Source organism: Apteryx mantelli, chromosome 17, assembly GCF_036417845.1.
Source record: "Apteryx mantelli isolate bAptMan1 chromosome 17, bAptMan1.hap1, whole genome shotgun sequence".
Classification (NCBI taxonomy): domain Eukaryota; kingdom Metazoa; phylum Chordata; class Aves; order Apterygiformes; family Apterygidae; genus Apteryx; species Apteryx mantelli.
Window position 1 is genome coordinate 12448765 of NC_089994.1, and position 15066 is coordinate 12463830.

Sequence of the window (15066 nt, forward strand, 5' to 3'; positions counted from 1 at the left end):
TCTTCAGCTATACTTACAATCCACCCACAGAAATGTTAACTGACTGTCTAGGAGCGTCGTAATTCAGAACTGAAGCGTTACAACTACAGAAGCATTACAAAGCTCAAAGAAAGAGCAGACAGTAAATACCTTTTGCTGCACAGTAGCTTGACCCTGTGCAACCTGAGGCTGGATAGCTTTCTGTTGCTGTGCTGCTTGATGATGCTTAAGTTTTAGAAGCTGCTGGACATGCAGTGGCTGTGCAACTACTGTCTGGCCTCCTGAAAATTACAAAAATAATTAGAAATGTTAAGAGCCTTCATTTTACTGCTTCATCCCAATAACCACAGCTTGCAAGCACAGACTGTGTTTTTTATAGACTTACACATCTGCATAGCTCTTAGCACCAATAAGCCACTGATTTTAACAGGAATAAGATATATGATTTTGAGAATGGAGTAAAAACATTCTTTCATCTAAGGGCATAAGTATGCTAAATTGTGTTCTAACTGTAACAGCTACAGGAAAAATTCTGTTCATACTACAGGAGATAGTCCTGAAATAAATACAAGTTTTCGTATCTCCATTTTAAATTTAAAAGAAGTGATGAAATTACTATGGCTTTATTTTAAAAACTGTATCTGATTGCCTTCTCTTATGCACAGATTTAAATTTAAAAGAAAAGGGATTTTAAATTATACTATGTTTTAGCAAGTCTCTCTACCTACCTGCTGCCTTCTGTGGCTGCCCAATAGCAACACTAATTCCTGCGACAGTAACAGGGAGTGTGGTGACTCCCGCAGATGACACAACAGCAGCTGGAACAGACACCACTGGAGGCTTTGCCAAAGCAACCTGTGCTGCTTGTGGAGTTTGGGCCTGGATCTGTCCTTGCGCTTGGAGCTGGGAAGCAGGAACACGAGTCTAAGCAGTAAGGAATGAAGATTATTGTACTGGCAAAAAAATATTTGCTGCATATAACAGGTTGTTTTAAAACGATAGTTGTAAATGTTTCTGAATATAATTTCTCCTTTATACTAACACCAGCTGACATTGTGTCTAAAGTGTAGGTGCACTTAAAAGCTATTTGTGTTAGTTGTATCTTTTGTACTGCATAAGTAAAGGGCATTTGTGTACACAAATGACCAGCATCCAGCTCATTTAAATCAGCAAAGAGAATTAGGTATTTAAGACCATTTCTCAAAGTCAAAAACAACTTACAAGACGAGCAACTTGCAGGTTTGTCACAGTAGTGCCTGTGAGAACTGCGCCAGGCCGAGGTGCTGTAACAGCAGTGAGTTGTTGAGTTTGCTGTTGCTGTTGCACTTGTACTTGTGCTGTTTGTTGTTGGGCCCCTTGCTGTGTCTGCTGTGCTGCCTGCTGCTGAGGAAGCTGTAGTTTCTGCTTCTGCAACTTGATCAGCTGCTCCTGCAAAAATAAAACACTTTCGTTGTTTCCAATTTTTTATATAACTACCAGAATAGGAACAGAGATGAAGCTGCAGCTTTCAAGGAGAAGCATTCTATGCCAGACTTTAATTAGGAGCAAAGAGCTAAGAATGCAGCTCCTTTATACAGTGGGTCGCAATGCTTTATATCCTGACTTACTGCAATAGTGGTACTACTTGAAATGGCTACTGGGCTCCCTGAGTTCATGAAATTGTAGAAGGATCAAATTTAAGGAAGAACTGCCTTTCATTCTAGTCCAAGAAAACGGGTTACAATAAACATCATTAATGATGCTTGCAGTAACAGTGAGAGTAACATCCCATGTTACTTCAGGAACGTTTCCTCACCTGTGACAATTTCCCTACAGTTTTTATTTGAGCTGGAGACTGGGCTTGTGCCTGAGCTTGAATCTGTGGCACTTGCACCTGAGCAGCCTGCTGCTGCTGTTGCCTGAGAAGCTGGAAGTGCGCAGGGGTGATTGTTTTGCCAGAGATCTGGACTGTTGGCGTAGCTGTGAATAAAGAGAAAAAAAAAAAGGTTCTGAAGGAAGAATTTCAACATTCAATTTAATTCACTGATTTCAATTGAAAAGCTGAGTTGTTAAATGCATATTTTTCTGCTCCAGCACCGTTTGTGGTCTGACTACAAATAAGAACACATTAGCATAAACATGATGAAAAAGCAGAGTAAATAATAAATTATATATTCCTTTCTTCATAATGGTTTTTAGTTGAGGCAGTCAATTCCAACACTGTACTGCTAGTTTATTAATAATCATTTTTTTAATTGTAATGCCTGCAGACCAAGCAATTCTCTACTGCAACACTTTATCCAGAAATACTCACTGGAGAAAAATGTAATTTGAGCAGCAACAAAAAGCAAGTTAAAAATTGTAGCATTGTTTAATAGTGCTGCCAGCAATTACAGACTTTCAATATCATGGCTGGTCAAGTGGTGGTCAAGTAAACTATAAGAATTCTGAGGCTTTTACAGACCCTAGGGAAAAAAAAAAACCCTAAACGCCTGGTTATTACCTGGTGTGACCTGAGTCACCAAAGATCTTGCCTGGGTCTGCACTGGTGTTAAGTTTGTAGTTACTACTGCGGATGCTGTCACTGATGTTACCGCACGAACCCCCTGGGTAGATGCTATCGTCACCAGCTCGGTGGAAGCAGCAGGCGCTGCTGCAGTTCGCTGCTGGGTATGTACCACTTGTGCAGTTGCGGTGCCTCCCGAAGTCTGAAGAGGAACAAAGTCATTATTGCTCACAGTTTTCACACCTCACATAAAACTACAGAATCTTCTGGAAACAGACTGTACAGTTTTAGAAACAAATACAAAAAATAAAGCAAAGTAGGCCCAAATCTTTCTAACATACCTATCTGGTCGGATATGTATCATAATCAGCTTCTTGTTAAATCTTTTTCAAAGAGGCTGATCACCGAGACCTTAACCACACTACAGAAATTTGATTTTACTACCTTTCATATTTTTATCTTCTACAGTCTTATACCCTTAAAATAATAATAAAGATCATAATTAACAAAGCACAGAACAATTATAGGCTGGAAATGACAATGACATGATCCATTTTCTATGACAGCACTCGTTTATGAACCATTTTTAGCAGCACTATCAGTTAGGTACTATGCTCTGATAAGCTGTCACTGAGCGTTCTGATTTTTTTGGCAGGGAAGAGGGGTTGCATACAGAATCACAAGAAGCACATGAAGTTGGCAAGGAACAAAGTTTCTGATAACATGGAAAGCTAATGCAGAAAACAGATATGCTGATACAACTTGCAACCAAAATCAGACCAGGGACACAACTAGCATTGCAATCTACTCACAGTCAGTGTTCCGGGTATAACAGGTGAAGCCAGGCGTTTATTGATGGGCTGAAAGGTAGCAGCAGGGACTCCAGCAACTGTATTCACTATGACATTTCCACTCACTGTAGCTGAAAACAACCCAAGATTAAACATGAGATTTTAAAAAATAAAAATCTGAATGTCCTCTCATCTCCAATGCCCAATTATAAAGTCTTCTTACCAGTCTGTATACTTGTCCCAGTAACTGCTGTTTTGATTGTGCCCGCCTATTTAGAAGACAATTGAGGTAACCGTTCAGAAAACAATAAAAAAAATGAACATAGCTCTTATGCTTCTGTGCTGTTTAACGCAATGCTCTTTGCCAGAAGTGAGAATTTAAAAAAAATACAATAAAATGCATAGATACTTCTATTATTGCTCAATCATTTTACTTAATACAATTTATGTATGTGTTAGGGGTGTGCCACACAAACAAGCAATTGGAGAGCAGCTGAATGGTAAATTTAATATCATTTGACATCCTCTATAACAAAATAAGGGAGTAATATGTTACTCTGGCACACTGCAGGTAACAGCTCACACACAAACATCACTGAGTAGTTGACACGTAGTGACACTTGTGGGTCATAGCCCTTTCTCTCTCTCTTTAATAACTGCTGTACTCTAGACCTTCAACAAGCAAATTAAGATCACCACTGCCTGCACACATTAGCATGCAAATAGGGTGGGCTCTAAAAATACAAGCCTCAGACCTGGCATCAAATTCATTAAAACAGATTCTAGGCTTAAAGAAGCCATGAAAATTTTGCATATCTGCACTAATGCATCCTACAGTGGTTGCATTAGGACCTACAATGGTTGTAACATTCCACTTCCCCAGCAAAGTTTAATTTACTCAACCTTTGTTTTTAGCTACTTTAGCAAAATCTTTTAGCAAAATTATTTTATGCTGTTAGCCACTAAAACCATACCCAAAAGTCTCTTTATCCTCCAAGTTCTCTGGATAAACATTTTTTATTTACTGTGTAAATGTATTTGCTCAGACTTCAATTAATGTCTAAACTTAATGGGATATAAAACCTTTGCAAAGGACATGGCTTTTTTTCACTCTTGAATGCCAAGGTCTACGGCAATCACGATATGAACACAGTCTTAATAAATGAGCAAAAAAAGATACCTGGCATATTCAAAACAGAAAAACAGTTTTTGTTTCACTATACCAACCTAAAATTCTCACCTTCCGAGCAAAAAAATCCCATGCAAATATGATACACAAAGAAGAACTGAAATTACTATATCAGAGGCACCACGCCTTCCCTTTCTTACCAATACTGCTGTGTTGGCCACAGTAGTTACCGCAGTCTGTACTACCGCTTGCGGCTGCTGAACTACCTGTGCCTGAGCCTGTGGCTGAGGCTGGGCTTGTGCTTGCTGTACGGCTGGTTGCTGAGCTTGCTGCTGGCCAGCTTGTTGCTGCTGAGGTTGGGGGCCTGTCTGTTGCTGTGCCCTCTGCTGTTCAGCCAAAGCCTAGGAAATCAAAGTGTGAGCTTCACAGTCTTCAAAACAGTGCACAAAACAATTAGGATGTATTTTTTTTTTAAAAAAAAAGCTTTCATTCTAAGCATGTATTATATATGTGCATGCAGATAGAGCATACAAATCTGACTTCACTGTAGCTTTCTAACTCCAAGTTACACGGTCTAACTAATTTCAAACTACAAGCTGCGCACTCGTGGTTTTATGGCTTAGAACATAACACAAGCAAGTGAATTTACCATCAACAAGCCAGGAAAAGTATCTTCTGAATAATAAAAGAAAGGAGAATACAAAGCAGGCAAGAATAAAACAAGGGTGGAAGGGTTTTTTTTTGTTTGTTTGTTTTTTAATGTATTTTTCAAAAAGGTGCTTGTAACTAAAAAATATGAACCTGACATACAGGCCCAGGGAAAGGTCCTGCTTCAAGACTGGATATTCAAACCCTACTATGCATGCAACTTGCACCTGCCCGTGACACCTACTGTACCAGCAAACTTCTCCCAGACGTCAGCTTTTCTCATACTTCCTCTACCTCTTGTCTAGTTGTTTAATTACTGCAGTTATACATATAGCTGACTGTACCTTTTTCTCTTTTGCAATACGTTCTGCTCGGAGGGATGCAACTTGAATCGGAGGAAGTGGTTTATCATAGTTGATTCCACTACAAACAATGATAAGAAAACAAAGCATGCAATATTTTAGAAATAAAAACTGAAAGTTAAAAAAAAACACTTTTTATTTAATCTGTAACTCCTTTAAGACAGAGTGCCCACCTTTCTGCAAGCACAGATGCATGCTTTGGATTCTTCTGGAAAGGATTCATGCCAAGTCTGAAATTGAGCAAAACTGTATTACTAGAGACAGAAAAACCTTAAAAACAACATTTAATTTCACATGTTTTAGAAGATTACACTGCAGTTTTGGTGAGGTTTTCATGGTATTCCCATCAGTACTGGAGCCTGCATACAGATAAACATTTTAAGGAAGACTTAGAGTAAATATTAAATGAATATAGTAAAAGTTACTGTAGGAATATACATAGAACAGAATGTGCTACTAAACGACATTAACATCAGAATGTTTGCAATTCAGGCAAATGGAAAGTATAGTTTATAAAGTAGATGAAAAAAAAAACCCAATCACAAATGAGTGCCTTTTTGCTCTTAATCACACAAAAGAAATTAATGCCATGAGTAAAAGTTAACCCAGATCCATGAAATACAATGGTGTTCCAATGACACAAGGCCAGGACACAAGGAAAGAGTTCAAGAGCAGAGAAAGAAAACAGTAGTTTGAAACAGAATGTGAAATAACGGCTGGTTGTGAGAGCAATTCAAAACACAGTATCTTGAAGATCTGTGGAAACAGGGAGTTTGGATGATCCCAGTTAAACTTACAGAGGTTTGATAGGTGGACTTCTTTTCCCTGCAATCATTTTCATCATCTCAAAATGATTAGTATAAAGTTGCGTGTGGGTGGCACCCTCATCTTGAGCATATATCTGATTGGTGCGAAGGGGGCGACTGTTTTTAGTCTAAAAATGAAAACAAACCAACTTTTAATTGTGAACACACCCACACTGCATTTTGTCTATGTATAAACACATGGTGCGCTTGTAGATTATTTAAAAACGTACTCCAACATATCTATCACAGACTGGTTTCTGCCTCGTGTCACTGATAACTTACTGTTACACAAAACTCTATGGGAAATATATAAAAAAAAGCAAAATAAGGAGCAGTTCTCACGGTCACACTGGCATCAGCACTTGGGGACATACAAAATGGCAAACTCTAATTTGAAAAAGAATCTTTGCTTTAGTTTAGATTTTGCAAGCTTAATTCAATACCCAAACCAAGAGCCCATTAGTTTATAGTTATTCATAGCGCACATGTAGTATAATAAAACCATCACTGCACTGCTCTCCTAACAAAGCTATGTTAACATCCAGCACACCATGCCATTCTAATATTTGGCTTCTCCTAAGCAGCAACTGCCAGTCAGGGACAAACCTGCTTATTAGTCAGAGAATGGGACTATGGTCAGAAGTTCTAGACTCTACACCCAGTTCTATCACTAAATTGCTGTATAGTTTGGAAGAAGTTGTTTATAATCACTGAATTTATTTTTGTTTCTGTAGCATATTATCCCCATTTACAAAGAGGTGCTTCAAGCATTAAATTCATTATATATTTATAATCCACTTAGATCCTATCATGGAATACATTCTTACAGATCTTAAGTATCATCATAATAATCAGGGTAAGTTACATGGTGGTTGTTAGATGGAAAAATACCCACTACAGTTTAAGTGAAATCACAAACTTCTTGTATGATTTAAAATTTATCTATCAAATCCAAAAGCTGAAGTCTGGTGTCAATCCACTGTATCAACAAAGAAAGGAAAAATAAATTTGGAATTTTAATTGATGCTTCAGAACTCAAGTAACACTCAACATGGATCTCATATGAATTATCTGCCCACCTCCATTGCTGCTAAATACCACAGTGTCTAGATTTGATTTTGAAAGAATACCAATGCACACCTTATAAATACTTTTTGTCTTCTTTTTAGGATTAGCTTCGTACATTAGCTGTAAAATAAGAAGGAAAGTTAGATGATCTTTTGTGGAAGATTTTGTTCAGGTGCTTTTTCTTTTCAAAGAAATCACATAAAATAAGTGGAAATCCTGATGAGGATAATTTTATAAACTTTTAAAAGTTATTTATTTACACTGTTGAAACATTTAACAAAAACAAGTGTTTACAGAGATAAGGAAAAAACTCTACAAACTTAAGGTATAAAAGACGCATCATTTCTATGTAAACTCACCTTTCCTTCTTCCCTTGGAATAATGACATTTTCGTATCTGTTTCGGCATTGTTTTGGTGAGCGATAGACTCTGCTGCACGAGTTAACAACATCACTAACAAGGTCCCAATTGGGAGTGTGTGCTGGTGATACAACGGCAAGATTTAAAGGAAGCTCCAGTAGCTGCTTCACTGCCTAGAAGAGATAAAGGTACAAAAACTTCAGATGACAAACCATTCCAATCTTCCAAACCTACCCTTATCTGCATGCATCCATACACCATTACTACAACGACACAAATAGCTTGCAGCTCAGGCCGTGGGTTCACCTATGTTCACAAAGAATAAGTAAGCGTAAAATGCTGTTATGCAGACTAATGTGCAACAAAACACTTGGGGATCGGTATAAGAGGGGCATAGAGCTGCCATTCAAGTGTTGCCCAAACATGGGCAGAACTTTAGTTGCATTACCCAATGTCCAAACACCACAACTAATGTAGGACATAACAGGAAGTGGTCCCTAGAACAAAACTAGGACATATTCGTGCATTACGTAGTTTAAGTTTTAATTTATCCTTAAAGGAACACAAGTGATACACAATCTGCTTCAAATTATGTTAGCAAAATGGCAAACTAGCCATCAGAAATTAGAAATGACCTTGAAGAGACAATGTGCAGAAAGAGCCATTTCTGAAATTAGAAGCTAAAATACAATACATTAAAAAAGCAGAAAGCGCAGGTATCGTCTAACCTGCAGAAGTGCCCAGTCTTCACTGATCAACCACTCAGGATTATCCTGTCCAGCCTCAGCAGCTGGTTTGACAAGAGTCGGCAAAGGCTTTGCAAACTGTGTCTGTTGTTTCAACAAGATGTTTTTCTTCTGCTCTTTGCCCTCTCGTCTCATTTTCAACATTCCTGGAGTTGCTCGGTCAAAAAGTGAACGAGGAGGAATAACTGTTTCTCCATGACGTTGCTTCTTCTTCCTACCTGCAGCTACGATTAAAAAAAAGACATTCTTAGCAAATGGTTACTACCTTTCTTTGATTTTCTGCTATTTGTAACAGCAAACTACTCTTTAAACTATCTAAAAATGTATAGAGTATTCTGCACTGCTTCTTAAAAGCACACTGTCCGTAACAAAACATAACAGCCAGAGCCTTTGTAAAGCAATACCAAACCTGTCCTAATTCACACAGCAGAACATTTGTTTTTTAAAACTGTCCTTTTTGAAGCAAAAATACCCACATGTCTAAATAGCAAGACTCACTATAAGAACTGGGGTTTCCTGTGATTATATTGCTTTAAGACCACCATGAGACAAGAATTTTTATCTCTTCAAATCTGCCCCATTTGATTTTCTCAAGGCCAGACATACAGTCACAAGGAAAAAATCATGATTTCTTACCAATAGACCTCATAACAGTTTTGAACAAATATTTACCAGATGGATCTGTTTTGTGTCGTTTACGTTCCTTCCGGACATACACTGGTGGCAACTTTGATTCTGGAATTGGGGTGGTATCATACATCAGGCACATAACAGAATCAATATAGATATCGTTGTCATCTTGAGGTGGAGTGGGGGGAGTCCAAAGCTATACAGAACGTAATTTGTAGTTAGTGCAATGTATTAGCTAATCATTGATCTTTATTTCTCAAAAAATAAAAAGCCTATTTTGACCGCCTGGTGTTTCTTTTACGTACTGGCATTATTTCAGTTTGTCCATCTGGACCTTCGTAGACATATTCCTACAAAACAAAAAGAGAATACAATTCAAATGATCTGACTGAACCCTGAAGGAAAAGGTATTCTCAGAATAACCAAGAAGAAATACAAAAATGATCAGGAGTTACTTTGTTGTATGCATCCTCCCGAGTGTAGGTGAGAAGTTCTTCTTCATCCTCCCAAAGCATTTTTTGCTCCTTTTCCTTTAACACCTTCATATGCTGAACTTCCCATGCTTTCTTTGCAGCTTTCAGTTCCACCTAGGTGAAAGCCAGGCTCATTATAAACTTTATGCAGTAATAGACACTGGATTAAAAGTTGTCGATTTGTATTTTCATGGACAAATTCCTTAAACTTTGATATTTTCAGGCACAGAAAACTTAAAGCAATTTCTTAACAGATGCCTTTCATAATCACTTAATAAGAGATTTTTTTCCATCACTGTGAGGATCTTTAAACCTTCAAAATAATACAAACTCAGAATTTGAGTTAAACAACAAAGACAACCAGAACATAACTCCACAAATGGATACCTGTGCTTAACTTTACTCAAACGAGCAGCCTCACTGAAATTAATGAAAATTTTCCCTGCTATCAACAACAACAGACAGTTGCTGAGCTGTGCTGAAGAATGTTATTCCTATTTTACAAATAAGAATTAAGAACTCGCACCTCCTTAAAACAAGAGAATCACAAGAAGACAAGTTCCCTGTAAGGCATTCTGGTGCTCCATAAGTATACTAAGCAAGGTAAGTACACCCAGAAGTGCCTACAACAAACCCAATGTCTTTGGAGGAACTTCCACTTCACATTGAAAATATAACTCTGCTAGTACGTACTGTGATAGAACAACATGGAATAGAGAGATTTGTTGTTTTACCTCATTCAACCTTGGCTCATTCTCATCAACAGAAACGTGGAAGAGCTCTAAATAATTCAAAGCATACTTCTCAATTGGAGTAAGCTGAGAGAACACATTAAGGAAAAACAAGTTAGTATTGCAGAAAAAAAGAAAGAAAGATTAACTGAAGGAGAGTGCTTTAAAGCTCTCCTTGAAACTAATCTTCCTTTCTACTGGCTTAACAACTTAAGTCAGTAGGAGATTTCCCATCATTTTATTGAGGGCAGTATCAAATCCATAGAAAATAAAGCTTCTTTAAGGCAAGACTGCAAAGAAATTGAGATATTTGAACTAAACATTACTTTTTAGCCAAATATTCACGGAAAGGCATGGTACCTGATCCACAACAGCAACTAATTCCTGCAACTGTGAGGGCTCTTCAATGTATTTTGTCTCGCAGAGCTCTGAGATTAAAGGTTCAATGCTTGACTCGGGTCCTATTTCTTGTACCTGATCATTTGACTCTTCATCCTCTTGTTCAATACTGTTGAGGGCCTTTCAAAAACACGTATTTTAAAAATAATGAAAGCTTCAAAAAATGTGGAAAGAAACCCAAAGAGAAGTTCACTAAAGTCCAACACAAATGTCTGCAATAAATCTCTGCTGAGGCAGGAGAAACAGTCCCCAAGAAAGTATACTATTCAACAGTGTGCTTTTGTAATTTTTTGGTAAGAAAAATGAAAAAAAACCCATCAAACTAACAGAAAACATTGATAAAATTTACCCAAATAAAAAAGATAAGGCAGCTGTTTAATGAAAACGTCACACTGCTGTATCTTCTCCCCTCCTCACTAACATATGTGTTAATTAATTACCTCTATGAATGGTCTTGCAACTTTAGGTGAAATGTTTTCTGCTGGAGATGGCTCTTGAGGAAGTACTACAAATTCTTCTGCTTTCACTCTAAATCCAGAATCCTCCATGGGAGAATGAACCTCAAACAACTCCTGAATTGTTTGCTTGGTAATTAGAAGAAGAAAAGAGAAGTATGTTCAGTTTTCAGGACAATTCTGTTTTTTGGGTTTATTTATTTATTTTACTTGAATTAACTTAGGTTCATGTGAACTTACAAACTATATACTGATTAAAGAAAAAATAAACCTCTATCTATTATATCTGGAAAATTGTCCATTGTCTGTTCTGTAATTTTCTCTTGTAGGACTATATAGAATAGAATATAGAATAAAGTGCTAACAGATAATTTACAATGAAGTCAGATATACATGCTTTACTCTCTGGCACTGCCATACCAGCAGTGGCAGAAGAGGATGGACTAGCTTCATCAGTGCAGTCACAGTCATCTGCACCTTTAGACCAGCAATGGAGAGCCTAGGTCACCAAATTTTGTATCTCACATTTTTAAAGTTGTTGAAACTTTTATGCTTGCAAGCTCTGCAGAATTCTGTAGCCAGACAGAAGTCAGAATACATTAAGTCACAAGGGTGATGCCTATGCATCACTGTGCAAGCAACAGAGCATTAGCAGATAGCGCCACATTTTCTCAAATACTATCTAACACCTAAATTAAAGCAATCATGAAATCTAACATGCTTATCTATCAAATCCTAGTCCAAACACATTTCTAGTAAACTCTTATCAAACACTCCAACACAGGTGTTTGAACATATTTTGAGTATTAACTTACCTGTGTTAAAAAGGCCATTGAATAGTCATTTCCCTGAGCAGCTACTTCTCTGATCAAATCCTTTGTGCTATTTTTCAAAAGCTTCTCTTCTACAGAATTACCACTGACAAGCCTAAAAAAAAATTAGAAAACCTGATAAGCCATTTTCAAAATAGCTTTCAGAAACCAAAAGAGAAATTGCCCTCAGAGAATAATATTGAATTTGTAAATGTGGTGGTTTGTGGGTTTGGGGGTTTGTTAGGGTTTTTTTTTTTTAATTCTAGTACAGGCAGAAAAAACCGCCACATACTACCACCTCCATTTTAAAGAACTAACCTTACATTAAAGTACGTTAAGGAAAAGTCATTGATCTACAAGCGTTACCTGTATATATGGATGTCTTTACATCTCCCAATTCTGTCACACCACTCCTGAGCCTTTGCATCCATCACTGGGTTTAGATCGTTGTCATAGAACACAACAGTGTCTGCCTCAACAAGGTTGACTCCAGTGGAACGACTGTGAGAGGAAAGGATGGCACAGAAAATGCGCTTGTCTCTGTTGAAACTTTTCATCAGCTCCTACACAAAGGCAATAAAAGCAGGCAGTAAATAAAACCATACACCAAAATAAATTCATCATAGCCTAATAAAAAGAAGACAAATAAAAAAATCAGTGTTTCAAAATGAGTAAGAAACAAGGCATATTTCCTTACCCATGCTATAGTGTAGAGAGCACTTACTGCTGTATGTGGACAACTGTTAGTGCAAACTTACCTGCCGTTGTTCATGGTTAGCATATTCGTCAATCCTCACAAACGTGAGGAAATGGAAATTCAGGAACAACTCCAGTATGTCCAACATCAAAATCATCTGTGACAAAATCAGCACACGGCGCCCTTCAGATTTCAACTTTTGAAGCAAGATAGCAAGAGCTTCTAATTTTCCTGTATTTTAAACAAGAAAAACAATAATGGTTACCTGCTGCGGGACAGCAAATGACCAAAATATTACCACCAAATGTCCTCCTTTACCTGAGTCATACTGCACCAGCCGGAGGTCAGGGAACTGTAACAAGTGTGGAGTTGTAATCTGTTGCAACTGATGCAAGTGTGGAGCTGCCTTCTGCTTAAGATTGTGCTTAAGGACTTTCAACCTGTGACTGTACGAAGGGGGAGGATTTGCTACATACAAACACGGGGGAGCAGCAACTGCAGCTGGCAATACAAAGAGAGCCCTGTGAAAAGCATAAAAGCAAACACCAGGTTAGGAAACAACATACAAAATGATCTCTGTGGCAATAATCTTCAGCATGTCAACATGGTAACTTCACTCTGCTGTCTAAACACCCTAGATACCCTTTGTTAACGTTACAGGTTGCTGAATATCTTCAAAGCATTGGTGTTTTCTCTCTCTTTTTTTCCTACCAGCTTTGATGATAGCTTCTGTTAAGCTGTTTGCATTGTGACCACTGTATTCAGTGATGGAGCTCAAACACAAAAACAACAATCATACCAGACTTACTAAAAACTATTCAAAAAAAGTTCTTCTACTTGCATTGTATGTTCCCAAGGTACTGCAGTGATTTGCTCTGCACACAATCCATTAAATGCCAGCTTTAGCTACACTAGCTTCTGCCTAAGTCTCTGTTCCTTAATTCTTGCTGGCTGGATCCAAGCCTTCAGAGGTACCTAGTCAAAAGTAAATTCAAAGCCTGGGCATGCAAGCTGAAGCATGATCAGCTGAATTTGGACCTGAATTAGAAATAAGGCACTGAATATTGCTATCACAAATACCTTAAAATTAAAAAAAATCTTTATTTTAATGTTCATATTACACATCATTTATTGTTAAATAAATCAATCTAAAGCCTTGTTCCTGTTCATTGGCTTGTTTGGTTTTGAGCTGTTTTGAAAAGAGCTATTTAGGAAGTAACTAAATGTGGTAAAGGCCTATGAGGCAGTCACACATTACCTGTTAACAACATCCTTTAAAGATTCTTGTTGCTGAACCAAAGTCAGGATCAGTTCTTGCAACGGATCACTTGGGCCTCTGGAGGCACTTGAAGAAAGGCAACAGTTCACAAAGCCAGCCCACCTCCAACTGTTATCTTCACAGGAACACAGCTGAGGGAGCTTCCTTTCACCAGTCAAAGAACAAACACTCAACAAGTCTCTGCCATACACCGGGGCTTTCGAACAACGGCGTTCATTGCCAGAAAATATTCTGTCCAGACGCTCCTTCAGAAGCCGGTTCTTTTCTTCATATGTTTCCTTTGCCAAAAAAAAAATATTTGCTGCTTATAACACTTAGGAGTTTGAATTTCTTTAGAATGAAGCTATCAGGATGAGAGTCACGTGTGTTTTATATCACCACCATCCATGCTAGATCATAACGACTATTTGGATCCAAACACAAGATAAATTTTGTATAAAATTTGAGGATTACATTTAAATCCAATGCATATTAAATAAAAGGTCAATTTCATTTAAATTTAACATCTTATCAGTTTTAATAAAGTACATTTTCATAGTTTTGCAAAAACAAAATTCATCATTTATATTTGGGGCATTTCAAATAATGCATTAATATTGATAAGGTGCAGTTTCTTGTACAATTTAATATATATTTGATGTTTCCCAACATTTATGGGCTTATCAAGTAACTTTTTTAAAAAAGTCATTAAGATTAGAAATCTATAACATTTCCCCAATTGCCTTTGTGTTAGAAACATATGGAAAATTTGATGATTCCCTTATTCATGCATTACTACATAATTATGATATAGCCCAGTTATAAAATTCTGTCTCCCATCACAGCACAAGCAGTCTGTTGGCTGCTGTGGAGTTTATAAACCAAAATTTAAATTCAGTATGGATTATAAATGAAAACGCATCAGACTTGTCAACCTGAAACACTTGACAAAATTTAGTTCTACCTATACTATAATCATCAAAGCTACTAATTAATTCCAACTTTGTGAGCTATAGCTTCCAACTATCATATGGACATAGTATCAACCCTGAAAAGTTGTGTTTACCCAGGAAAAGTAAGTGAAGTACCTGTGATTGTCCATGTGTAGAGACCGGTTTTAATGCTGCTCCCATGTCACCAGCTGACAAATTAGTAACTGCAGTTCTACCTGGAATACAAACTGAGGATAAACCTAGTGTTTATATATTTTTTTGAAGATAGTTTTCATTATTGTTTT

General features: G+C 37.4%; 1 protein-coding gene across 13 annotated transcripts in view; it reads right to left on the reverse strand.

The window, feature by feature from the left end:
- EP400 (E1A binding protein p400) overlaps nt 1-15066 on the reverse strand; it is a 50904-nt gene that overhangs the window by 5117 nt on the left and 30721 nt on the right. For 4 of the 13 annotated variants that reach the window (XM_067307263.1, XM_067307264.1, XM_067307260.1 and 1 more), the window contains 26 exons: nt 14918-15021; nt 13830-14128; nt 12890-13092; nt 12633-12802; nt 12241-12437; nt 11878-11989; nt 11048-11191; nt 10569-10727; nt 10212-10295; nt 9460-9591; nt 9310-9354; nt 9047-9200; nt 8357-8598; nt 7628-7801; nt 7341-7388; nt 6192-6328; nt 5568-5624; nt 5377-5455; nt 4585-4785; nt 3479-3524; nt 3277-3386; nt 2462-2666; nt 1775-1938; nt 1201-1407; nt 708-903; nt 130-260 (listed from right to left, as the gene is read on the reverse strand). In XM_067307263.1, the coding sequence (XP_067163364.1) occupies nt 130-260; nt 708-903; nt 1201-1407; nt 1775-1938; nt 2462-2666; nt 3277-3386; nt 3479-3524; nt 4585-4785; nt 5377-5455; nt 5568-5624; nt 6192-6328; nt 7341-7388; nt 7628-7801; nt 8357-8598; nt 9047-9200; nt 9310-9354; nt 9460-9591; nt 10212-10295; nt 10569-10727; nt 11048-11191; nt 11878-11989; nt 12241-12437; nt 12633-12802; nt 12890-13092; nt 13830-14128; nt 14918-15021 (3800 nt within the window). Of the gene's footprint in view, nt 1-129; nt 261-707; nt 904-1200; nt 1408-1774; nt 1939-2461; nt 2667-3276; nt 3387-3478; nt 3525-4584; nt 4815-5376; nt 5456-5567; nt 5625-6191; nt 6329-7340; nt 7389-7627; nt 7802-8356; nt 8599-9046; nt 9201-9309; nt 9355-9459; nt 9592-10211; nt 10296-10568; nt 10728-11047; nt 11192-11877; nt 11990-12240; nt 12438-12632; nt 12803-12889; nt 13093-13829; nt 14129-14917; nt 15022-15066 lie in introns of those variants that run through there. The other 9 variants (XM_067307270.1, XM_067307265.1, XM_067307269.1 and 6 more) reach the window with 6 other exon arrangements.